General features: G+C 38.2%; 1 protein-coding gene across 1 annotated transcript; it reads left to right on the top strand.

Moving 5' to 3' along the window:
* Positions 1-754: 754 nt before the first annotated feature.
* On the top strand, positions 755-24531 carry trim66 (tripartite motif containing 66). The gene is made up of 18 exons (XM_065267705.1): positions 755-1156; positions 4839-5143; positions 5548-5719; positions 8005-8134; positions 8369-8485; positions 8764-8878; positions 9102-9248; positions 10979-11096; positions 11437-12065; positions 16040-16231; positions 17244-17346; positions 17435-17510; positions 18351-18525; positions 20221-20891; positions 20972-21092; positions 21259-21333; positions 21949-22101; positions 23136-24531. The coding sequence occupies exons 2-18, from the start codon at positions 5135-5137 to the stop codon at positions 23382-23384; spliced, it is 3252 nt and encodes a 1083-aa protein (XP_065123777.1). The 5' UTR covers positions 755-1156; positions 4839-5134; the 3' UTR covers positions 23385-24531.
* Positions 24532-25707: the final 1176 nt, after the last annotated feature.

Raw genomic sequence — 25707 nt, 5'->3', positions numbered from 1 at the left:
CAACAGTACATTTTGTCCAGTTAAAAGTTGTTCTATCACTGAAATAATTTTAGAGACATTATTTAAAGGTAAAAAAAACTACATAGTGTTGCTTTAAAGGGGACATATCACGAAAATCTGATTTTTTTCATGTTTATATGCTATACTTGAGTCCCCAGTCCTTCTATCAACCTAGAAAATGTAAAAAGATCTACCCAGTAACTTAGTTTTGGTAAACCATTCTCTGCAAGCATGTGAAAAAATAGGTAATTGAAATTTGGCTCCCCTTGTGATGTCAGAAGGGGATAATACCACCCCTTAATCTGCACTATCCAATCACGCCACTGCCATTTAGTGCAGAGATCAGCTCATTTGCATGTTAAAGGGCACACCCAAAAACGGCACATTTTTGCTCATACCTACAAAGTGGCAAATTTAATATGCAATAATAAATGATCTATACTATATTTTGAGCTAAAACTTCCACACACATACTCTTGGGAAACCAAAGATTTATTTAACATTTTAAAAAGTCTTGTTAAATGTCCCATTTAAGTGCACTATTAATTTGTTTAAATATTTTGTTGAATATTATTATTATCAATATTCCTTGTCATTTAAAATAAATCTGATTGTAGTGCTGACAACTCACATCACTGTAAAACAGAATATTTTTCATGTCTAGTTTTAAAAAGTCTAGGTTTTCATCACGTGCTATGAAAGAAAAGTGAAGCAAAGGCGACATCTGCTGGATTGGATGCCGATGATATTTAAAGGTGAAGAACTTTAGTGCGCAACGCGGGGCGCGCGTCACGACAAACACACGAGCTGGAGGACTGATAACGACATCTCTTCCCTTATAACTTTAATTACGGGCACTAATGTAATATTTTATGCATGTTGTAGATCTGCCGAAGACTGTAGATTGAAAGTTGTGCGTTTAGACTGCTGATGCATGCTCGATTTTGCCTGTGACAGTTTCAGTGCTCAAGCAGTTGAGGTAAAAATCATAAGCGTATAAATGTGAATAACGTTACAGCTTTACGGGTTGAAAAGTCTTTAACATTAAGGATATATGAGGACGTTTAGACAAGAAGGGCTGATGAAATCGCTATAGCCATCCTGCCGCCGAGGAGGAGGAGGATTTTTGGATTTTTGCCTCTTCAAGAGAAGCAAGGTGCGGTTCAAACTGTGTATGCGTGTACTGTATGCATCAATGTGTTATTTGTGATCGGCATTGTGATAATGTCTAGTATCGATCTGTTTTGAGATATCCATCACAGATGCTGCCACGTTATATGAGCGGTTTGCGTAGGATTTGGTGGAGTCCCATCCCATATGTGAGGTGTGCGAAATGATGCTCCCAAAAAACGCAGATACTAGGTCTAGTGCGCATTTTATGCATGTAAATACCAATTTTATATCGAATTTAAACTTACTGTAAGTATTTCAGATAGGTAGGCATTGAATAGTCTTTAAAGGTAAACAATAATACACAAATAAGACATCTAATAATAATGAACAATCTAATCAAATCGTAAAATCGAATAATAAAATAAATAGGTATTTATTAAAATAAAGTAATGAACCAGATTTTATTGGGATCTCTACATGTAGGATTCCTTGACGTGTGAATATTTCTAGCTCAAGAGTTTTGACATTAAAAGGGAGTTATGGTTTTCACCTTCAAGGTATCGCCAAAAAATACGGCTTAGAATAAAACATAAAGGTTAAATTGAGATATATATATATATAATTTACTTTCACGCAAATACTTTCTAAAATGGCCACGCGGCGAATTTATTTGATACCACGTGCATTTATATATGTCCAGCAAGAGACAGAGTGCTCTGTTTGCTCTGTGAAGCTGTGTCCTTATGGTAGCTTATCTTAGTCACTTTAATGTTTATCTCTGCACAGCAATGTTCAACATAATGACTCCTATCACTGGATTTAGAGTAAATAGATTATCACTGGATTTAAGTAAATGCCTTTATTCAATTTCTACATTAAGATGTTGTTATGCAATTCGTTTTACCTTAATATTTCATTATTCCTCTGTAGAAGTCAACGGATATGATTTTTTTCTAATGTCCGATACCGATATTAAGAAAGCTGTATGGCAGGTATGAGGCCGATATAACAAATGTTATCACAGTAAATAAGAGACAAACAGAAAATAGGCGAAACTTAAAAACTTTGGTTATTCATAACATTTATAAATATACACAACACTTAAGTCCTTAAAACATTTACAAGACATAATTAATGTGGATCTGACCAATCACTCTTTAAATAAGGATGTTGAACTAGTGTGGTGTTGTGTGTGACACAACATAACGTCATGTTAAAAAGTGAATAATGATTGGTCGTTTTACTGTCTGTCAGACTTTGGCTTTACATTGAGTGACACTGTCTTTTTTGTAAGAAACTTCAAATTTAGGTAATATAGAGAAATTTACTGGCCAGTTGAAATCAGCCTATGTCAGCCTATGTCGTCAATAAAAAAAAATATCGGCCGATATATCGGCGCTGCAATATATCATCCTGTCACTAATCATCTATTATATATTATTATTACAGATGAATAGTGATAGGATGATATATGGAAATGTGAAAATATATATACATATATTCACATTTCCATACACAAAAACAAGTAATTTTTTTATTACAGATGAATATACTACAGATGAATATATATATATATATATATATATATATATATATATATATATATATATATATATATATATATATATATATAAAATATATATATATTCACATTTCCATATATATATATATATATATATATATATATATATATATATATATATATATATATATATATATAATTACAGATGAATATATTACAGACTAAACAATTAATTGCGATTAATCGTTAGCAGAATAAAAGTTTTTGTTTACATCACATATGTGTGTAAACTGTGTATAATAAATATGTATATATATATATATATATATATATATATATATATATATATATATATAAATATGAACACATTCATGTATAATTTTAAGAAAAAAAATGTATATATTAAGTATTTATATTTATATATAATATAAATTATACATAAATGTACAAATGTATATACACATGTAAACATTTCTAAAACATATACATGCATGTGTGTACATTTATTTATACAAAGTTATTATACACAGTTCACACACATATATGATGTAAACAAAAACTTTTATTCTGCTAACGATTAATCGCGATTAATCGTTAAGCATCCCTAGAATATATATATATATTCACATTCACATTTCCATACACAAAAACAAGTAATTTTTTTATTACAGATGAAAAGTGATAGGATGATATATTGCAGCGCCGATATATCGGCCGATAATTTTCATATGAAAATTATCGGCCGATATATCGGCGCTGCAATATATCCTCCTATCACTATTTCTGTAATTAAAAAAATATATATACATATTTCTCCTATTATTACACATGTGCTTATTTTGTGTTTCTATACAGAAGAAAACACCTCACCTCTAAAGTGTGTGTGCTTGAAGAGCTTAGCAGTTTTGTTTTTTTTGGTGCATGTTTTCACACTACATCATGTGAGAACAGTTTGCTTACTTGTAGCTTGTTTAATAGGAAGTGCATCATTGTGATTAACCACAATTGAATTCCTGTGTCTCAATAGACTAAAATGTCGAGTTGATTTACACATTTAAGAAAACTAAGATAAGCTCAGGGGCATTGGGCAATTTAGGCATTGGATTAAGATACTGTAGTTTTACTTATTAAAGATTGTTTTAAAAATAGTCATCATTATAGATTTACTATTTAGGTTTTTGGTGTTTTTCAAAAAAAATATGCACATATAGTAATGGGCATTCAGTGGAGTTAATATTTGCTGTGAACAAATCTGCCATTCCCATGTCATGATCTCATAACCATGATCTTAATGGATGTTACTAAGGTGTTCTTCCAGGGGAGGAACCTCCTCTCAAGTTTCTATTAATGTACTTTCTCTGGAGATGCTTGTGCTTGCTCAGGCAGAAAGATGTTCGTGCTGAAGTCACTTAGTGGAGAAAAGGAGTCATCCCTGGCAGTGAGGAGAGAGATAGCACGAGCTTTCTGTTTTAAAAGCTACAGTAAATGGATAGGCGTCAAAGGCAGTAGTGTGGGGATGCAGGCACGCCTGTCTGCCCAAAGAACAAGAGAAAGACTGGCTGCGAAGACTAATTGTGTTTTAAAGTGGGTCTGTGGGTACACAATAGGGAATCAGATGGTTTTAAGCTCCCCAGAGCAGCTCTAGAGGAAGAGAGAGTTGTCAGATTTGTAGGTCAGGCTGCAGGGGTTGTTGTCAGGCAGACTCACAGCGGTAGAGGTGCTTTCATTTGCATGACACTCATGATATGTGTCATATTTTAATTTGGGTTACATACGATATCATTAGCGTTCATTCTTCCCCCTCCACTTCCTCAACCTGGCAGGTTTCAAAGAACTCATGCCTCCGCGTTCTTTTGAGATGGTGTGATGAGATCGTAATTGATTTCACACTTTACAGGGCATTGTGCAAGCGCATCTTTATTCCCATCTGACCTTTGGAGAAGGCTGACCCGGTTTCAGCGCGTTCGATCCGGAGGGACCTGTCCCTCACTGCTGCTGATCTAAGGACGCGCGGAAGGAGGGCACGAAACGTGTCCCCTCATCCCCGATCCATCTCGCACCCTTTCGCTCCTCCGTGCGGTTCTCTTACATATTGTAGGTCATCCAGCACCTCTCCCCTTCCATTTTTGGCTGCCGGGGATATTTTGTCCCAGAAAAAGAAAATAATTATCAGCCCTCCCTAACTTCCGATTATTATGAACAGGCTTATTTAAGAAGATGGATCATGGTGGCTCACGGTGGGATGCGTTTTGGAATCCTGTAGCGGCTGCAGGAAGTCGATCAGCTGGTCAAGGCTAAGGGCATACAAGGCAGAGAGCTCGGGAGTTTGCTCCGCTGGGGTTAAAGTGTGCAGTGTGCACTACTTCCTGCCACAGGTAGAGCTGTCACAGTGAGCTGTGTCGGTGACTTGCTGTGTCCTTGCTTCACTGCTGCGAGAGCTGCTCGGCTGGATATCGCAATCTCGTGCGCACGCTGAGGAATTCGTATCCTGCCACCGCCATGGAGAAGGTAAGATAATCTTGTGCTGTTGTCAAATCATGGATAATGCTAAAGTTTAAAACGAGTCATTTTCGAGGTTGACAGTGAATAATTTTTGTGCAGCTTTTTGTGACACATCTTTTTTTGGCAAACAATGCGTCTTGGAATATAAAAGTGACTATTTTTGGCATCCATTGAATGGGCAGCTTTGTTGTTCGAGTAAGTGCAGAATACAAAATGAATGCTTTCAGAGTAGTGATGCATCCGTTGCAGATAAAAATATTTTGATATAAAACTTGCATGAAAGATGCTGCATCATACTCAGATCTGTTTGATCAGTTATTGTGGTAAGCTCGAATGGCACCCACTCAGCTGTGACTTAGAGGCATGTCAAGAGCTCGTATTGATCGTGATTGCGCCTGATTATGTTTCAGTGTTGCTCCGACTGCACAGAGCCCAGGATGGCACAAAGCTTGTGCACCTTTTGCAACAAGTGGCTGTGTTTCCAATGCACAGACCTGCATCAGCACGAGAGGACCTCGACTCAACCCTCTGACCTGCAGCAGCAGCATCAGCAGAGAGACCCTCCGTCACCATCCGAAATAGGCAAGACTCTTTCTATCTCTCTCTCTCTCCAATCTGTAATTACTTTCCTGCTTTGCTGTTTGCTTGCACGTTTCTGGACATTATCAGCTCTGCACCATATTTTTCTTACTTTGTTTTTTCATTTTGCTTCAACACAATGAATAATGCATTTTGTAATAAGCATGAATAATTATCCTCCGTGATGTAGTGTTGTATTTTTCATGTGACCTACTTTCTATTACTCTTTGAGCAGACGCATTTCAAATTTGGACGATCCGCCCAAACCCACAGTACTGTAGATTCATTTCGTACATTAGATACTCTCGGGCTTCGGCAATATGGAACCCGCTAAACATATGATAAAGACACCACAAATCCACACGAAAAATAAGAGAGCGGGTGATAAAAGTGACATAAAGAAAGATAGAAAGAAGAGACAGAAGAGGTGATAAGAGAAAGAGAGAGAGATAGAGTGTGAGAGAAACAGAAGTGCGGGTGTGAAGCAGGATGTGGTCGGTCACCAGTTTGCATTGAGGCTGTGGGAGCTCTTGAGAGCTGGAGGCTGTGGTCTCTCTCTCTCTCTCTCTTTCTCTCTCTCTCCCTGTGCACTGTGTCAGCATGCCTCTCTCTACCGTACACTGTCACAGCATCAGCCATCGCTTCTGATGGACGGACTGTGTATCTAGTTTGACAGATGTTGTCAGTTCAGGTCCTTTATTTCTAAATGAGGCCTGCCTGCATGATTTTTCTTCTCTGATCAAACTCGTGCCTATGCACAGAGACCGTTATAGTGAAATGATATTATGAAGAGTTTTTGTACGATGGACTGGAAACGAGAATGTTTGATTGATTTGTTTCTGCTATTGATCTCAAGGTTCGCATGGATGTCTTTTTTCAGACCGACTGAGTCTGTGGTTGAGTTATTTTGGGTTTGTTTGTAATATTTGAAAGCGAATAAAATCAAATAAATTGCTCCCTAATTCCCAAGCAGGCTTTTTAAAGAAGAAAGATCATAGTGAAAAACAAAGGGATGCATTTTGGTTTGAAGCAGCTATGGGAAGCCAATTAGGAGCCACTTGCAATGCAATACAATGCATTGATTGTATACAATTCATTTGAGAGGCATCACAATGCCATGCATTAAAATACAGCACAGTTTAGATCCCGACAGGTAAAATTTTTCTGTGCAGGTGGATTTCACATTGAAAAACTATGCTTTTGGGTGATTCTCGCAAAATAAGGTGTCATGAAACATTGTGATAAAAAACGTAAAAGTAAATCTCTTCATGTACTTTTTTGCACATGATTTCAAATGACATCATACAAACCAATTTTGTTGTTTTTTCCACATTTAAGGGGAAATTTTTCATTACCGCAACGTGTCCATGACTGGATTTTGGTTCTTTGACATAGAAATATTTATAATTAAAAAATTTTAAAAATACAAAGCTTCAGTGCATGTTATACTATAAACATTTACAGGAAAGAAACATGTGGTTAATGTAAAGACAATAATAAGGAATATAAATGTGTCCAAGACCAATTTTCTCATCCTCCGCAACAATTTTCAATCATTGTTTAAGCCCTCAAGGAACTAATATTTTAAAAAAAAAAAAAAATGTTGGAAGGGACATAATTGACTGTGACACTCAAGATGGCTACCAGGTAAACAGTTCTTATTTTTTCTCTCCAGATAAAAATGTACATTTTGTTTGTCAAAGTACCTAGACACTTTTTAGTTCTCATTACCGAAACATGAGTTTGTAAATGCTTATATTTAATGTAATATGTTGCGGTAATGATAATAATGATTACTAAAAATCTAAAAAATAATGATTATAATAAGTTCAGACCTTAATCTTATATGTGCAAAAAAAAGTTTTTTTTTATTCTGATGCTGGACACTGGATTTCGTCACCCTTTTGTGTTTGGCTCCACAAAAGCATACGTGGAGTGGACTTTTAATGAGACTTTTACTGATCGAACAAAGATCTGATTTTCTTTTCTAAAAATATTTATAGGCTTTTAACATGCTTGTGGTTTTCCACCAAAAATAAATTATTCCAAAATAGAAAGTGACTCACAGAGAACAACAAGTAACTCTGTATTGGTCTAAGATATTTGAATCCTCATTTAAACCTGTACATTCCTCATGCTTTCTTATATTAGCTCACTTGTTTTTGTGTCAAATCCGTCAATTTATATATATTTTTTGATTTGTGATTCTTGATTACAGATGATGTGGTTTTAATAGCCATCTGCTAATGAGCCTTATTTCCTCTCTTCTGTTTTGTTGCATGCTGTAGGAGCCGGTTGTTGCGGGCATGCTGTTGTCATGTGTCCTCTCCACAAACAGGAGCCTTTGGAACTGCTCTGTGAAACGTGCGACCTCATGGCCTGCAGCATCTGTCACCTGTCCACCCACAAAGACCATCGGTATGCACGGAGGACACGTACCCACTGACACGCATGCCCGCGTTCACTAACATCCACACACTCTCTCGCAAACACTCGTACCCGCTGTGCTCAGACAGAACAGGTGGCCCAGTTATCAAATATCAACAAACATAGGCTGTCGGGCATGCCTAGGTGTCCAGCATGTTTTATTTCAACTTCTGCCAGAAGTCAAAGGTGTTTGGCTGGCTTTACTATATGATTTTTTTTCTTTAGGCTGGTGCACGTTGGAAAAGCTTTACAAGACCAGCGGTGGCTCCTGCAGAACCTCATGGCACACGTGGAGGAGAAGAGGTCGGCTGTGGAGAGCACAGCCAAGCAGGTCCAGGGCAGGTACTGTAGCACTTCCTCACACATTTTCTCCTTTAACAGCTATGCTAGTTAAGCCAAGCGTGTCCATTAGTTATCTACAACGTGAACAGCTGGTATTTATATAGCAACAATCATAGTTTATGTGCCGCATAAAGATCCATTTTTTCTTCAAACGATTTTAACAGATGTTTGAGCATCCAGATCCACGCACTATGCCATATCGGTATGTTTAAAATCCATTTGACGACTCCATAATCCATAATCAACAAACGTCTTCATTTTTCCTTCCACTTGTCCAGGCTCCACGGTATAAAGATCACGCAGAGGAAGGCAGAGAACCAGATTAAAATGGCTAAGATGATTATGACGAACGAGCTTAACAAACGGGCCAACCTATTAATAGAGCAACTGGAGGTAATTACTTTTTCTCCCTCCTTTTGTACTCTGTCTTTCTGTGCCGTGTTCATCTCCGAACACCCAGCTGACGGTAGATGTTCGGTTGATGGAGCATGCAGAACTGAGAACGTCCACGGACTGATTGGTGCAAAAAACGCAGATAGTGCCAAGTAGAACCATATCCAGACAGATGGAGTAGAAGTGGTGAGATTCATGCTTTTATCATTGCCTTCCTGTGCAGAGTATCTCCAGCGATTTCAAGCAACGTCTGGAGGACCAGCTGCAGGGAGCCATAGAGCTGTGCAGTCAGCTGGAGCACGTGCAGAACTTCATTACCTGGGCCACAGCCCACCACAGGCGAAATCCACTGCTGTTCAGCAAAGAGCTGGTAGGAGTTTTTGAAAGTGCACATGGGCTAATGAAAATGTTATAACTTTTACACTATAGTTTTGGATCACTTACTTATTCTTGACTAATGTTATATTTTAGCATCTTTAAAGAGTAACTAAACCCTAAACCAACTTTTTTTGGTTAATGATCTGTAAGAATGATGCTTTATTAGTGCTGTTCATTGATTTTAGTAAGTTTTTTGACATTTGGATATAAAGTGTTTTAATACTACAATTTATGGTGTAAAAACGTCTGAGTGCTGCCCTCTTCAGGTTGAACGGTGGCTACTGCAGTTTAATTTTCCTATTGGATGTTGGGTCCAAAAAATGACTCGTGACGTAAGCAGGTTCAAGCTCACCACGCCCTTGTTACGATCTAACCACACACTTGGTACGAGCTTAGTTCGTCCCCTCTATCTCCGTTGGGATCTGCCCACTTTTCTTGCGTTTTTCAATTATTGGCTGTGGGTGGAGTCAGGCTCTGACCAGGGGTTTAGTTACGCTTTAAAGGAAAACACCACCATTTTTCAATATTTTACTATGTTCTTACCTCAACTTAGACTAATTAATACATTCCTGTCTTTTTTTAATGTGTGCACTTAATCTTTGTACAGCGCGTTGTGAATGTGTTAGCATTTAGCCTAGCCCCATTAATTCTTTAGGATTCAAACAGGAATGTATTTAGAAGCCACCAAACACTTCCATGTTTTCCCTATTTAAAGACTGTTACATGAGTAGTTACACGAGTATGGTGGCACAAAATAAAACGTGGTGATTTTTTTAAGCGGATAAAAATGAGAACTATATTGTATGGTGGATGAGCACTGAGTTTGCAGCACTTCGACCTATGGCGCAGTAATATTGAAGGAAGTTTGAGCGAGTGGGGGGAGTAGTCAGGAGTGATGATGTTACTACGCACGGAGGTCGAAGTGCTGCAAACTAAGTGCTCTCCGCCATACAATATAGTTCTCATTTTTTATCAGTTTTAAAAAATCGCCATTTTTTTTTGTGCCACCATACTTACTCATGTAACTACTCATGTAACAGTCTTTAAATATGGAAAACATGGAAGTGTTTGGTGGCTTCTTAATACATTCCTGTTTGGATCCTAAGGAATGAATGGGGCTAGGCTAAATGCTAACACATTCCTAACACACTGTACAAAGATTAAGTGCACGCAATGAATAAAGATATGTATGTATTAATTCGTCTAAGTTGATGTAAGAACATAGTAAAATATTGAAAAACGGTGGTGTTTTCCTTTAAAGTGGTCAGTGTCACCTAGCATTTACCTAGATATACAAGTATATTTGCAGAAATGTTTTCTCGGCAGCCACCCATTTATTTTGGGTTCGGATCTATTCTGGCTGTTCCTCAAATTTTAGTCCAAGTAATCCACATAGTTTTTTTTTGTGAGAGAAATTATATTTTTGAGAGAAATTATATGTTTGCACAATTACATTTTACTCCACTTTACCAATTCATACATATGCCTTCAAGACTCACAAAAGTCAACATTGATGCTATAAGATTCTTAAACTGTAGTGTAAGTTTGTTGCATGTTTCTCACCGATTTTGAGCTACTTATAGAAACCATTATTTCATCTTCTCACCGTTTATACATAGAGAACAGTGCTAAAAGAGTTTCGATTTCACTCACAGAATTGCATGCAGTATTTATAACTCTGTGTCACTAATCATGAGGTTTGATGTATCATTTATTTCTCAGATTGCTCTTCAGATGCAGCAGTTGTTGGAGCCATTGATGCTTTCAGACTCCTGGGCCCCTTTAAAAATTAAGTTCAACTGGGATGCCAGTTTCTGGACCAAGCAGATGTCCACTTTAGGTAAACACATCTATTGAGAAATCATAGCTGATGGACAGGTTTGTTGAGCACTCAGTTTCCTTTAAGTGCTTACAAGGCAGCAGTGAATAGTGCTTCTGGTAAACTTTAGTTTTAGGCTTTTGGTTCTGTGTTGATGAAGTTTGGTTGCACTTTAAAATCAGCTGGAATAAACAAGTATGCAAATAAAATTTATAAAAGAATATAATATATGTATACACCCAAGTCTGAAATGATCTAAAAAAAAATTGAATTACATCATATGTATGATAAATGGGTTTAGGCAGCTCAAACCATTTGGGAAAGGAATACAGTATTGATTAACACTTCAACTTTGCTGTAGGTCAGCTGGTTGTTGAGGGTGGAAGTCGTTCTTACACCGAGGTTGTCGGTCACTCCAGTATCTTGCGACCTCAGCCTGTACCTTGCATAGCCATGCCTCCTCTGTGCCACTCTGTGCGTGAACCTGGCTGCGCCTACCAGACTTTTTGCCAGCCTCAACTCTGCTGCCTTCACTGCAGACCAACCCAGTCGGTTTCTTTGGACAAGTACCCCGTAACCCTGGACAAATACCCCACCCAGTGTCCACAGGCCACCAGCCAGAGCTCCCCACCATCACTCCGCGGCTGTTGGGAAGCTGATGCTTCTGTCCCCGTGAACCCACCTGGATCTCAGCCCATACAGCGGTCCACCTCTCACCCAGGGCATGACTCTGTCCAGCACGTAGCCAGCCGCCGCCCTTCCGGATCCAACAGCGAATCGCTCCCTGCTGATTCGACAATCATTGACGGGAGAATATCCGAACCAGGCCAGATTTTTGGTGGGAGAGGACAAACCGCTGCATCAGGAAGTGAGGCAGCATCAAACAGTGACTTTCAGCAGGGTCAGGCTCAAGACCAGCCGACCACAGAATCCAACGACCAAGCCATGGTTGAGCTGCAGCCTATGTTTGCTTGTATAGATGACGGCAGGGTGAGTTTCAGTTTTGTGTTTGTGTATTCTTTATTTTGCAAAGCAATACCTTTGCTCTTAGTTTACTGACCACAGCCCTCAGGCCTGTCTTTCATCAGTGTCGCAAAGGTTGCATATCAACCACACATTTAACTGGTCTACACCGCAGGGCTTAGCAGATGCACAGACTATCAAACATTAGTGCAAATGTTTTAAGCTATGGGAGGAGGGGGATATCAGTATGTGTTCCTTACAGTATTACAATTTATATATTAAATTAGAATTCATATTAACAATTAAATGGAAAGTGCATTTTTTTACAGTATGTATTATGTAGTTGCTGTGATAGATCCTTGTTTATGCTTATGCTCATTCACCTTGTTGTTTTGATGCAAATCACTAAAACAGTGCTGCAGCGTTTGGCAAATTATTTTTCGTAATACGTTGCTCGAGGTTATAAGTGTACTGTGTGTGTGTGGTGCAAACAAGTTTAATTTTAATTTAAAAGGGATAGGGTTACAAACCTGTATAATTTTTATGTTCTTATGAACATGAAGGAAGCTATTTTAAAGGAAAACACCACTGTTTTCCAATATTTTACTTTGTTCTTACCTCAACTTAGACGAATTAATACATACCTGTCTTTTTTTTATTGCGTGCACTTCATCTTTGCACAGCGCGTTGTGAATGTGTTAGCATTTAGCCTAGCCCCATTCATTCCTTAGGATCCAAACAGGGATGAATTTAGAAGCCACCAAACACTTCCATGTTTTCCCTATTTAAAGACTGTTATATGAGTAGTTACACAAGTAATTATGGTGGCACAAAATAAAACGTGGCGATTTTTTTAAGCGAATAAAAACAATGAAAACTATATTGTATGGTGGAAGAGCATTAAATTTGCAGCACTTCGACCTCAGCGCTAGGGCTGGGTATCGATTCACATGTTCCCGATCGATTCAATTTCGATTCACAATCTATCAAATCGATTCTCCTTTTGATTCAGATTCTCGGATCGACTTTTATGCTCAATTCTCGATTCGACTCAATGAATATAGATTTAATACAAATACTATATTTATAAAAAAGAACAGTGAACATAAGTTAACAAGTGGGTAATTAACTCTTTCACCGCCAGCATTTTTCATGATTTTCACAAAAGTTTAATGCCTTCCAGAAAATGCTCCTTTTTAAATATATAAACATACAATATATGAAATAAAAGAACAGATCCTCTGCTTTCAAACCAAAAAATCTGTTTCATCCTACCTTCACGTGTTCTGTTTTTATCACCTCTCAAATATGTGTAGGTTTCATAAAAAACACCATATTTTGAGCAAAAAGCTGAGATAATTCCATTTTTGTGAAGGACTTTTGATAGAGAACAGATGCAGAGCGATCTTTAAAACATACACGGACATATAGCTGTTTGCCCTAGGGCAATACTTCCGGTTTTTATAAGTTGCGGAAGAGCGCCACCTGGTGGATAATAGCGGTATTGCAGATTGACGAGATATCTCATCAATGGCGGGGAAAGAGTTAATAAAAAGAAATTAAGAGCCACAAACCTGTATATTTAACTTTTATTTTGGGTACACTTGGGTACATTAAAGCAACACTAAAGAGTTTATGCTCCTTGCTCCCCCTACAGGTTGGAAGCGGAATTGTCCTTTACCACTGTCGTAAATAATTTAGCCTACTGCAGCAAAGCTGGCTCTGATTGGATTGTAACTTGCTGTAAAGCAAGTTTTTATAGTTTTCACTCGAACTTCAGGACCACGACCCGACGGTTGGAAACTTCTTTAGTGCGGTTTTGGCTGACAGAGGCCTGCAAAGCGAATGTGAAAGTGCCGTTCACCCTGTTTCGAGTGGATGAACGACTGAAACTTTTTTGGAAACATTGTTTTAAGGTAAAAAAAAAAAACTTTAAAACAGAACCCATCTCTAATTTTCAAATGCATACAATTATGTTAAATACAATACAATTTGGATGCAAGATGAAAAATGTATGCTGAAAAAGTCAGATCAGTCGCATTTTGATCAAACAAGATCAGGTTATTTCATTTTTAAAAAGTCAATTTGTGGCCTTTAAGAATCGATTTTTAATCGACCACGTTTAAAAAAAAAAGATAAATCGAAAAAAATCGAAAACATTTTTGCCCAGCCCTACTTGGCGCGCAGTAACATCATTACTCTTGACTACTCCCCTTCTCGCTCAAACTTCCGTCAATATTACTGCCCCAGAAGTCAAAGTGCTGCAAACTAAGTGCTCCTCGGCCATACTTTTATCCGCTTAAAAAAATCACCATGTTTTATTTTGTGCCCCCATACTTACTTGTGTAACTACTTATGTAATAGTCTTTAAATAGGGGAAACATGGAAGTGTTTGGTGGCTTCTAAATTCATCCCTGTTTGGATCCTAAGGAATGAATGGGGCTAGGCTAAATGCTAACACATTTACGACGCGCTGTAAAATGATTAAGTGCATGCATTGAAAAAAGATAGGTGTGTTTTAATTCATCTAAGTTGAGGTAAGAACATAGTAAAATATTGAAAAAAGGTGGTGTTTTCCTTTAAGGAATGTTTGTAACCAAACCAATCAAAATCCCCATTGACTTCCATAGTAGGAAAAAGAATACCATGAAAGCGAATAGAGCTTCCAATTGCAAACTTTCTTTGTGTTCATCAGAACAAACAATATTTATACAGGTTTGTAACAACATGAGAGTAAGTTTTCACTTTTGGGTGAACTGTCCCTTTAAGGTGTAGCGTGCTGCTTAGGTTCTGGTTAGTTATACTGAGTGCATTTGTAGTGGACAAACAGGCCTCACAACGTACTCCTGCATCAATATTCATTTAGATAAAAAAAACAGAATCTGTCCAGGCACTGTATTTTCTGTGGGTGTGATGCATTTCATCTTGAAAGCTGTTGACAGCACTTTTGCAGATTGTGAGACATAAGTGAGGACAACTGTAGCGTCAACTGAAAAACTATTAAGACCACACTGTACCACACACACAATATCTCACCCACACATGCACCCTCATCCACTTGCATACCTACCTGCATACAGACTCTACCGTGCAGAATTGGACGTGAACCAATAGAAGTTTTATTTAGATCTCTTGATGTCAGTATTTTGATGCATTTTATGAGACAAACACCAGTCAAGTTTCATGTCGTTGTATGATGTTGTACTCCAGAGGCAAATTAGTGTAATATTTATTTTTTTTATGTATCGTCTTCAGCCCATAACTGCAATGTGATTAAACGAAAGGAAAAAAGTGCCTGGGTGCAACTGCATATTTACTTAACCTAGTATTAATGAGAAGCTAGGGGAATTGAAAGAACTCGCACTTGGAATTTTCGTCTTGCTGTCGAGCCCACACGATTACCTCTCAAGTCTTGAGACCTCCTACCATCTCTTTGCACCCACACACGCACTTACGACACACACTCTCCACAGCTCGATTCATTTCACCCTCTCCTCGTGAGCGTCTATCAGGTGAGTGCTTTTAATCCGGAGATAATAACGAGCCAGATAAAGAGAAAGGGGTAAGAGAGACACCGAGAGGTTGGGGGAGGAGCTACGTCATCGTGAGCAACTCTGACATTTGTCTTGTTAGTCAAGGGCGCAGTCGCTTGGGCTTTTCTTGAAACTTCTCGCATTACTGAAATCATGACAAGAGTAGATGAGAGTCACGGAGTGGAGAACGTCTAATCTCTAAAGTGTTAATGCTACTTATTCAAAGAAGTCTTTGGTGGCCCAGATTTACATGATAATTTATGCTGTAACTAAGTCATATATTATCAAGAGAATTTCTTTAAGTGTTGATAGATGCAGACTTGTTATTGTTTTTAGGTAGGCTCCGGACTGCGTAGAATTAACCAACCACAGTGTGTTGTTGTTCATTACCTCCTAGTCCTCTGTTGTCACAGTTGCTATGGTTCAAACGTGGCGCATACACTAACATAACTTTTCTCTCTTCCGTAGAGATCATTGGCGTCTGAGATGTACACGCCGGCTCAAGGCCGGGGAGATGATAGCCGGAGCCGTTCCGGTTCAGAGACGAGGACCAGGTCTCGGAGCAGCCTGGTAGGACCCGGAGGAGCCCCTAAGAGGCTCTCTAAAGATGCTCAAAGCCTGGCAACAGTGACTGGAGACCAGGGATGCGTAACACAGCAGGTACTGTGAACCTTATGTATATGGTATGTGTGCAAGAGATGTAATGAGGAAATGTTGGGATTGTTACAGAGCTTAGTGTTGTGAAATGCTATGAAAAATATAGTACAAAGAGTCTGTTTGGGCCAAAACACACTAAGTCTCTTATGAGGATATGATGTAATTTATTATTTGTCATACATTTAAAGGAAAACACCGGGGTTTTTCAATATTTTACTATGTTATTACCTGAGCTTAGACGAATTAATACATACCTATCTTTTTCAATGCGCACACTTCCGCCTTGTGAATATGTTAGCATTTAGCCTAGCACCATTCATTCCTTAGGATCCAAACAGGGATGAATTTAGAAACACTTCCATGTTTTCCCTATTTAAAGACTGTTACATGAGTAGATACATGAGTAAGTATAGTGGCACAAAATAAAACTTTTGTTTGGAGCCATAGGAATGAATGGGGCTAGGCTAAATGCTAACACATTCACGAAGCGCTGTACAAAAATTAAAAGTGCACACTTTGAAAAAAGATAGGTATGTATTAATTCATCTAAGTTGAGGTAAGATAGTAAAAAATTGAAAAACAATGATGTTTTCCTTTTAAGAGCTTTGGGGTCTAGGCTTGATTTTGCCACTATAACATAATCAATATGATTAAAATTAGTTTAATAAAGTGCTTTTCAACCAATGCCACACAGCCCAAAACACCTTTGATTTTAATGGGCTCTGCTCTATTACTTTCCTTTTAGGGAGAAAGCTGATGATGTACATCAAAAGAGATAACTGTTGTCTTGGAAACAGATCATTTAACCTCTTTCTCTTTTGAGAACAAATTAGATGCAGCAGCCCACATAACTGATTGAATTCAGTTTAATAATTTAACTCACATTGACTGATGTATTCTGCGTGCTGTTGTTGTAATATTACTGCATTATTATTGCATTATTGCACGTTATTACCTCTCTGCATGTAATATATGATAACCTTGACCTTATAGTTTGGTTTCTGGATCTCTGCAGGACTGTCCACGGCTCACAGAGACAGAGGATGATGGCGATGTCATCCGAGGATCTCAGCAAAATGTTCGCCGCGGATCCTCTCTGACCACCAAGTCCGAGCCAGGTACTGAATGACAGTTCTTGTTCAGTATATATTATAAATGCAATCTGTAGTGATATTTTCATTGATCTATAACTTTTTCTGTATTTAGAAAATGTATATGCATATGCCTACGAAAAGAAAACCAGAAAGAAAAGAAGAGTTTCGAGAGGAGATACGGACACAAGGTAGAATCTTTCGATTCACGTTAAAGGAATAGTCTACTCATTTTCAATATTAAACTATGTTATTACCTTAACTAAGAAGAGTTGATACATCCCTCTATCATCTGTGTGCGTGCACGTAAGCGCTGGGGCTTCGATAGCATTTAGCTTAGCCCCATTCATTCAATGGTATCAAACAGAGATAAAGTTAGAAGTGACCAAACACATCAACGTTTTTCCTATTTAAGACGAGTAGTTATACGAGCAAGTTTGGTGGTACAAAATAAAACGTAGCGCTTTTCTAAGCGGATTTAAAAGAGGAACTATATTGTATGGCGGAACAGCACTTTTGGGAGTACTTCGACTCAGCGCAGTAACACCCTCCCTCTCCCATTATGAGAGTGAGAAGGGGAGCGGATTTTTCAGGTGAGTTGAAGTACTCCCAAAAGTGCTATTCCGCCATACAATATAGTTCCTCTTTTAAATCCGCTTAGAAAAGCGCTACGTTTTATTTTGTGCCACCAAACTTGCTCGTATAACTACTCGTCTTAAATAGGAAAAACGTTGATGTGTTTGGTCACTTCTAACTTTATCTCTGAGTGGTACCATTGAATGAATGGGGCTAAGCTAAATGCTATCGAACTGTCGCAGCGCGCCCCAGCGCTTCCATGCACGCACACAGATAATAGAGGGATGTATCAACTCTTCTTAGTTAAGGTAATAACATAGTTTAATATTGAAAATGAGTAGACTATTCCTTTAATGGAAAAGTAACATGACAGACAATTTATTCCGACACATTAAGACAAACAAAGAAAGAAAGAAGTGTATATTTTGTTTGTTTATTTTCATTTACATCTACAGTGACAAAGAAGCATCTGATGGTTCCAAGGTTGCAGTTGTGTGCCTTGAGAGACTTAAGATCCTGGTGTCACGGCATCCACCACAGAGCCAACAAAACACAGATCTCCCGTCTGAAACTTCTGAGTCTGGACTGAAACCTGAAAGAAGAGTGCCAGAAAGAGAAACACCTTCTGAGGTAACTGCCTATCAAGATTTCAGCAGTAACAACATAAACAAGCGGCTTTGTGGTCAACATGTAACTTCCGGTAAACTCCCCTAAGAATAAATAACAAAAAAGTCCTTTTAAAGTAGTTTAATTATACAACAAGCAAAATAAACAACACGTAGATTACATAGGAAATCAAAACATTTTTACATTGCTATTTTTGACGATGTGTTTGTTCAAGAGTTCAGTTTAGCAACTAGTCAGAGCATTAAAAAAACTAATACCGGAAGTAACGTTTGGACCAGATGCGCATCGCGTCACCACACATGCGCCCGATGAAACCATCTGTATAGGAGAGAGCGGTGCACAACACGTTTTGGCTTTTTTCTGTATATATACTAAAGGTGGATGTTGTTTGTATATCTGCCTATAATAGATACATGTGTGGATATCTATCCATCCATGATCCTTCATCTAACCATCCTTGTATTATGCATCAATGCATATAAATAGATCACAATTAAAACATAAAATCATTTATTCAATTAAAAAATTAAAATCATAATTGTTGGTTATTTCCCCTGATATTGTTTTAACAGTTATCATTTAAATTTATAGTATTTACATTGTTTTCATTTTATTATTTAATTGTTTTCATTGAATACCTGAGGCTTAGTTGTAACACTGTGTGACAACTAACCCCGTTGTGTAAAAATGTTTTCAGTCCCAGCTATCAGTTACTAGAAGTTGCTGACATGTTTCAAAATGTTGTTATTTTTTAGATAACAAGACAGTGATTTAAATAATATAAGGTTCAATTTGGTGACTTTAGCTGGGTACACACCACAAGATAATCGGGCTGAATTTGAGCCGATTTTCCTCCTTTCCACGACAATCCTAGATAAAGTCCTGATCGTCTTTGTGGTTGAACCGATTATCTTATCAAATTTTCCTGTGGTGCGCGGTGTGTTAGAGCATTTGAATCTGCTCGGAGGCACGTCGGGGCCGCTCCGATCGCAAATTGTAAATATTTAACATGTTGATCAGAAATCTTGTTGTGTGGGGGAAACCCCAAGGACAAACGCACACACACAAACACACACAAACTGTAGATTGTCACGTGAAACAAAACAATACCCAATCAGATAGCGAGCTGATGAAAGACGAAACCATAACAACTACATGGCGCAGCAGGCACAATCCAACGTGAGATGGACATGAGAGATGTAAAAAAAGCAGTCCGTTGTATTAATCTCATATCTTTATGCTGTTTGGCCACAAGAAACATTGCTAGATCTCTACGACATTTCCTGTGTTCTTAGCTGAGATTCGCCGCGTTGTTTGTGAAGTGAATCTGATGGTGCAGTGGTGTGCTGTCATGACCACATAGTGGCACTTCACACACTATAGAAATAAACATGTTAAATCTTCGAATGGTTTTTTCATTATGTCTGTGGTCTCTCACATTTTTAAAATCTGATAAGGTTTAAAAAGTCTTTGGTGTGGCCCTAACTCAGAAATAAGATGAAGAAATTGACTTCCATGTCTCCAAAACACTCTTTGTTCAATATCTTAATAAAAACACATCAAAACACAAAGCATAGATCGCTCAGCCCTGTATAGATATGGAAAGTAGCCGTGTTACAATTAACCCCGCATTACTTTGTGTCCCACTTAAGGAAAGTTCATGTCACTTTCCTTAATAATTATTATGATGTTTTTAAGGGTACATTGAGTGAGGAGTCAGGTCAGACCGGGGACAGCTTGCTGCCCACAGAGCAGCCGTCATCAGAGCATTTGCATTACGGTGGATCATCCAGCCCCCCTGAGGTATCCCAGCCTGCTGTGCATGAATTAAGCAACACAAACCAAGAATCTGGGGTTCTAGGAATATCCAGCGATACCGTTCCTGCCCTGCAACCTGACACGGAAGAGATTCACTCTGATCATGATCTTCCATCTGAACCCAGATCAGTGCCAGCTTCTGATTTTCAAGCGTACTCCACTGGAGAGGCCGAACTGGTATCAGATACAGATATTCCGGAATCGCAAGCAGAATCGGAATCGGATATGGCATCCGAGCAGCCTCCCGAATCCGTGCTCTCGACTTCCGAACAGGAATTTGAATCGGATCCGGATTCCACAGCTGAAGTGAGACTGAATCTTGAACCGGAATCTGAATGGGAGGCAGAGCGGAGCATTCTCCCACCTGACACCAGCTCTGAGACAACATCGGATGCTGCCGTTGAACCCGAGGCCACTGTGGAGAGACCTGAAATAGAAAACGAGGACTTCTGTGCAGTCTGTCTCATTGGTGGAGACCTTCTCTGCTGTGACCGCTGCCCTAAAGTCTTTCACCTGTCGTGCCATGTGCCACCACTGCGGAGTTTCCCAACGTAAGCCATTCTCTATTTATCAGCCAGGTTTTTACTCACTGCTACCTGAAACTAACCTTTATCATTTCGGACCTCTGCAGAGGCGACTGGATTTGTACCCTGTGCAGGGATGTGGAGCAGCCAGAGGTGGAAAATGAATGTGAGAATGTGCAGATGTCCACCGGCACGGTGCCATATGGACTGTCGACATGTGACCAGAGGGTAAGTGAAGGGGATGCTGTGCCTGTGACCTCAGAGATCTGGGAGTCAAAATCCAGAAAGCAAGTTCAAGCCCCAAGAGAAAAGTGAAATATCTGCTTTCAACAGATGGGAACTATGTGTGAAAATGATTTTTAATAGGATGATTTGTCTTGATGTTTGTTTACAGAAATGTGAGAAGTTGACACTGCTGATCCTCAGCAACATTCTTAGCGCTCCGTTTCATGAGCCTGTCAGCCCTCTGGTAATTTCAAATTTTATATCTTAAGAATTTGATTTGGAAATGAGCATCGAATGCATTTCTTTGCAGATTAAATTGTGTTGCCTTAAATGTGCAACTTCATTGCTCAGAAGACTTGGAGATTTAACTTACGTGTCATATTAGTATCAGCTTTGTCTTAGATGTTTCTTCAGATGTTTCCTTTGGAAAAAATTAGGCAAGACTTGGAAAGTCAGAGCTTATGTATCATTTTTAAGCTTTCTTTTTCTGTAACATTTGAGAACACTTTTTCAAAGAAATCTAAGAAACAGGAACCTAAAGCAAACTTCTAAAGCAGGGGTCTCCAACGTGGTGCCCGCCAAAGCACATTTTATTAATAGTCTCAATTATAATATTTATTTATTACATATTTTTTATATTAGCTTGGCTTATATATGTTAACATTTTAAACAATACTTAAACATATAAACTCAAATCAACAAGTAAAACAAAAACGTTTTGAGTAGACTATATCAAAAAGTAGCCCTCCAGATTCTTTTATGCATTGTGGTACCCCTGTTCTAAAGTAATCTCTTTTGATTTTTTTTCTTCATATGGATTGATCAAATCTATATATGGTCTGTCTATATCTATTTTTAGGCTCGTCATTATTATCAGATCATCAAGAAGCCCATGGATTTGTCTGTCATCAAGAACAGACTTAACAAAAACAGCCACACACACTATCAGTCTCCTCAGCAGTTTGTGTCTGACGTCCTGCTGATGTTCAAAAACTGTGCCAAGTTCAACTACGTGAGTGAAATGCATTATTTTGCCAATCTACGTCATTCTAGTTATTAGCTGTAAATAATTAATGTCATAGCTGATTTATAATCATGCCGCGTACTGATGTTCTGATTATGCATTGCTTTTTAATATCCTGTTTAATTTATCCTTAATTTAATTTTTAATAGATTAGCCAAAAAAAAGCATGGCACTCATTTGTTCATTTATGAAATTCTAAATGGAGTTTGCTTTTTTAGGCTGTCAATCAAACAACTGAATATATAGTGCCTGCTTACCTCGCTCTTGTCTGTCAGCATCTCCTTACCACCCAAATCTCAACCTTTGTAACTAATATTTCATTCAATTCATCATTCAATCAACTATTTTCTATCAGTTGTGTAGGAAAGGGTGTCATTCACAAGTCCCTCATTTACAGACAGAAAAAAAACACTTTATTTGATGCAATATGTCAACACTAGCTTGCAGAAGTCGGTTAGTTGTTTGGTTGGGTAGTTAGTAAAAATTCTGAGTCAAGTGGGAGCAGGACAGCTGTATTCAAAGAGCATTAAAGGGGACATTTCACAAGACTTTTTTAATATGTCAAATAAATCTTCGGTGTCCCCAGAGTAGGTATGTGAGGTTTTAGCTCAAAATACCATATAGATAATTTATTAAATCATGTTATCGTGAACAAAAATGTCCCGTTTTGGGTGTGTCCCTTTAAATGCAAATGAGCTGATCTCTGCACTAAATGGCAGTGCTGTGGTTGGATAGTTCAGATTAAGGGGCGCTATTATCTCCTTCTTACATCACATGTGGAGCCAAATTTCAATGACTTATTTTTTCACATGCTTGCAGAGAATGGTTTACCAAAACTTAGTTACTGGGTTGATCTTTTACATTTTTTTTTAGATTGATAGAAGCACTGGGGACCCAATTATAGCATTTAAACATGGAAAAAGTCAAATTTTCATGATATGTCCCCTTTTATATACACAGTAATACATACAGTGAGCGTGTTTTCTGTAGATAGATATTGACTGGACTTGTTTTCAATACAGGCGGACTCAGAGGTGGCTCAAGCCGGACACAGTCTGAAGTCATTCTTCCTCTCTAAACTAAGGGAGGTCTTCCCACATCTAAGGTGCCCTGTGCAGGAGGAGGAAGAGGAGGAGGAATCAGACAGTGAAGATTATGAGGACCTGGAGAGAGCTGCTGTGACCGGATTCCCCTGGCCGGAGAGAAAGGAGCAGAGCCACAGGAAGAGGAAGAGGAGGCACTCCCTCAACTGGAGGAGAAATCACTACTAGTTGTGCCTCGTATTTACATGTACAGTTAATGCAGTTGAACCCATCCTGGGTGTCTAACAGTTTTTTTTTTTAAGATTTAGGTATTTTTCTTTTCTGAGGACTAAACCAATTCCTATCACATTATAACCAGTTCAGATTTATGTGTTTTGCTGTCGCTGTGGGTAGGTGTTCACTATAATAAGCCTTTTCATAAGGTCTTGCACTAGTACATGTGTATTACAATGCTTTCGCTTACATTAAATCATACATTTCGGACGAAAGCTGACTGGTTGCTGTCAACTAGCAAATATAGACAGTCAATGTTAATTATTAATATTATATATTTGTTGAATATAGCTTCTGTTTCATCTAATTATCTGAAAATCCTATGTATCCAGGGGTACTATTGCCAGCTACTGTTTTACTGTGATGATTTTATTGACCTGTAGAGGGAGTACTTCACATAGCCTGAGCAGTGCTTCCCAGTCCTGGTCCTCGAGTACCCCCTCCCCAAATGTTTTAGATGTCTCATTTAAAACGCCTGATTCAACTCATCAGCTTCCTTCAAGAATGGCTAACTTGCTGAAGAGTTAAATCAGGTGTGTTAAATAAAGAGACATTCTGGAAGGGGGACTTGTGGACCAGGATTGGGGAACACTGGCCTGATGCAAAACATTAGTTCATATTGGACTTTAATAAGAAAGATGTATGATGTAATCCATGACCCCTTACTAGAAGACATCCTTGTTCAAATTAGACAAGAATATCCAATTGTTTTTACAGAAATACTTTTGAATCACTTTTATCTTCTTTTACGTAGTTCAATAACAGGTTTGATATGTCTTCTTAAAACTGAAAAATCTTTATTGCTAAAATTGTCATGCAGAATACGTTAAGTCCTTCTCTTATGATGTTTCATATCTTTAACTGGATTGTATTTAGTCATATATATATACTGATGTAAATATGGAAAAGATTTTTTTCTGTACATAAACTAAATCACATTTCTTTTTCCTTTTCTGATGGCTTCAAAATCCCCCATAAAATTGTTAAAAAGCTGTTTTGCATATGTTTGTAATGTAAGAATTTTTGTGTATCGTTGTCTTTAAATGCATTATCAATGCATAAGTGCATGAGATCTTCATGCAAGCAATTAACTTTGCAAAAATATCTTTAACGCCTTGCCAGGCTCTTATTAAACACACACACGTTTGTACTCCTATTAATATGATGTTTTTCCGTTGAGTTAATGGTTTATTGACCTAATGATACCTTCTAACCGTAGCTCTAAACCTAGTAAATAGTCCCAGATTTTGTCATTATTCAATCCAATCTTTCAGTTAAAAAGTAATTTCTGATGATTATATGGCTCAGCATGGAAACTAAAAACGAGGCCTCATTTAAAAACCTGTTCTAGGTCTGTTCCAACTAATTTTCTTGGGTGAAGAAGAGAACTGATTAAACCATCATGTCAACTCTTAAAGGGACACTCCACTATTTTTTTTAAATATGCTAATTTTCCAGCTCCCCTAGAGTAAAACATTTGATTCTTACAGTTTTGGAATCCATTCAGCTGATCTCCGGGTCTGGCGTTACCACTTTTAGCATAGCTTAGCATAATCTATTGAATCTGATTAGACCGTTAGCATCACACAAAAAAAAAAAATAACCAAGAGTTTCAATATTTCTCCTATTTAAAACTTGACTCTTCTGTAGTTATATCGTGTATTAAGACCGACGGAAAATTAAAAGTTGTGATTTTCTAGGCCGATACGGCTAGGAACTATACTCTCATTCTGGCGTAATAATCAAGGACTTTGCTGCAGTACCATGGCTGCAGGCGTAGTGATATTACGCAGCAGCCAAAAATAGTCCCCTTGGTTAATTTCAATAGCAAGGGACTATTTTCAGGCACTGTGTAATATCATTGCTCCTCCAGCAGTCATGTAACGGCATGATTATTACGCCAGAATAAGAGTACAGTTAATGCTAATGGTCTAATCAGATTCAATGAATTATGCTAAGCTATGCTAAAAGTGGTACCGCCAGACCCTGAGATCAGCTGAATGGATTCCAAAACAGTAAAAAGCAAATATTTAACTCTAGGGAAGCTGGAAAATGAGCATTTTTTTTTTTTTAAAGTGGAGTGTCCCTTTAATGCATTATTTGCTTTAAACACATGAGAGGTACAGAACAGCAGTGTTGGTATTGGCCAAAGTGGCTATGTAGCTTAGGCCTACAGTATTTCTTGAACACGATTTTCCCTCTAGAGCTGAAATTCCTAAAGATTCCTGAGACTGTATTGTGCGTGTGGACTTCTGACAGATTAATAAAGTCTGGCCAT

This window comes from Paramisgurnus dabryanus, chromosome 2, assembly GCF_030506205.2.
Source record: "Paramisgurnus dabryanus chromosome 2, PD_genome_1.1, whole genome shotgun sequence".
Classification (NCBI taxonomy): domain Eukaryota; kingdom Metazoa; phylum Chordata; class Actinopteri; order Cypriniformes; family Cobitidae; genus Paramisgurnus; species Paramisgurnus dabryanus.
The sequence above is the reverse complement of the archived record's forward strand: the minus strand, read 5'-3'. Positions and strand labels throughout refer to the sequence as shown.

Bases quoted from the DNA above. Each gene is read 5' to 3' on its own strand.
- trim66 (XM_065267705.1), top strand. The intron at 9,249-10,978 runs GTAGGAGTTTTT...TTTATTTCTCAG, and splicing joins TGCTGTTCAGCAAAGAGCTG to ATTGCTCTTCAGATGCAGCA. The intron at 21,093-21,258 runs GTAAGTGAAGGG...GTTTGTTTACAG, and splicing joins TGTCGACATGTGACCAGAGG to AAATGTGAGAAGTTGACACT.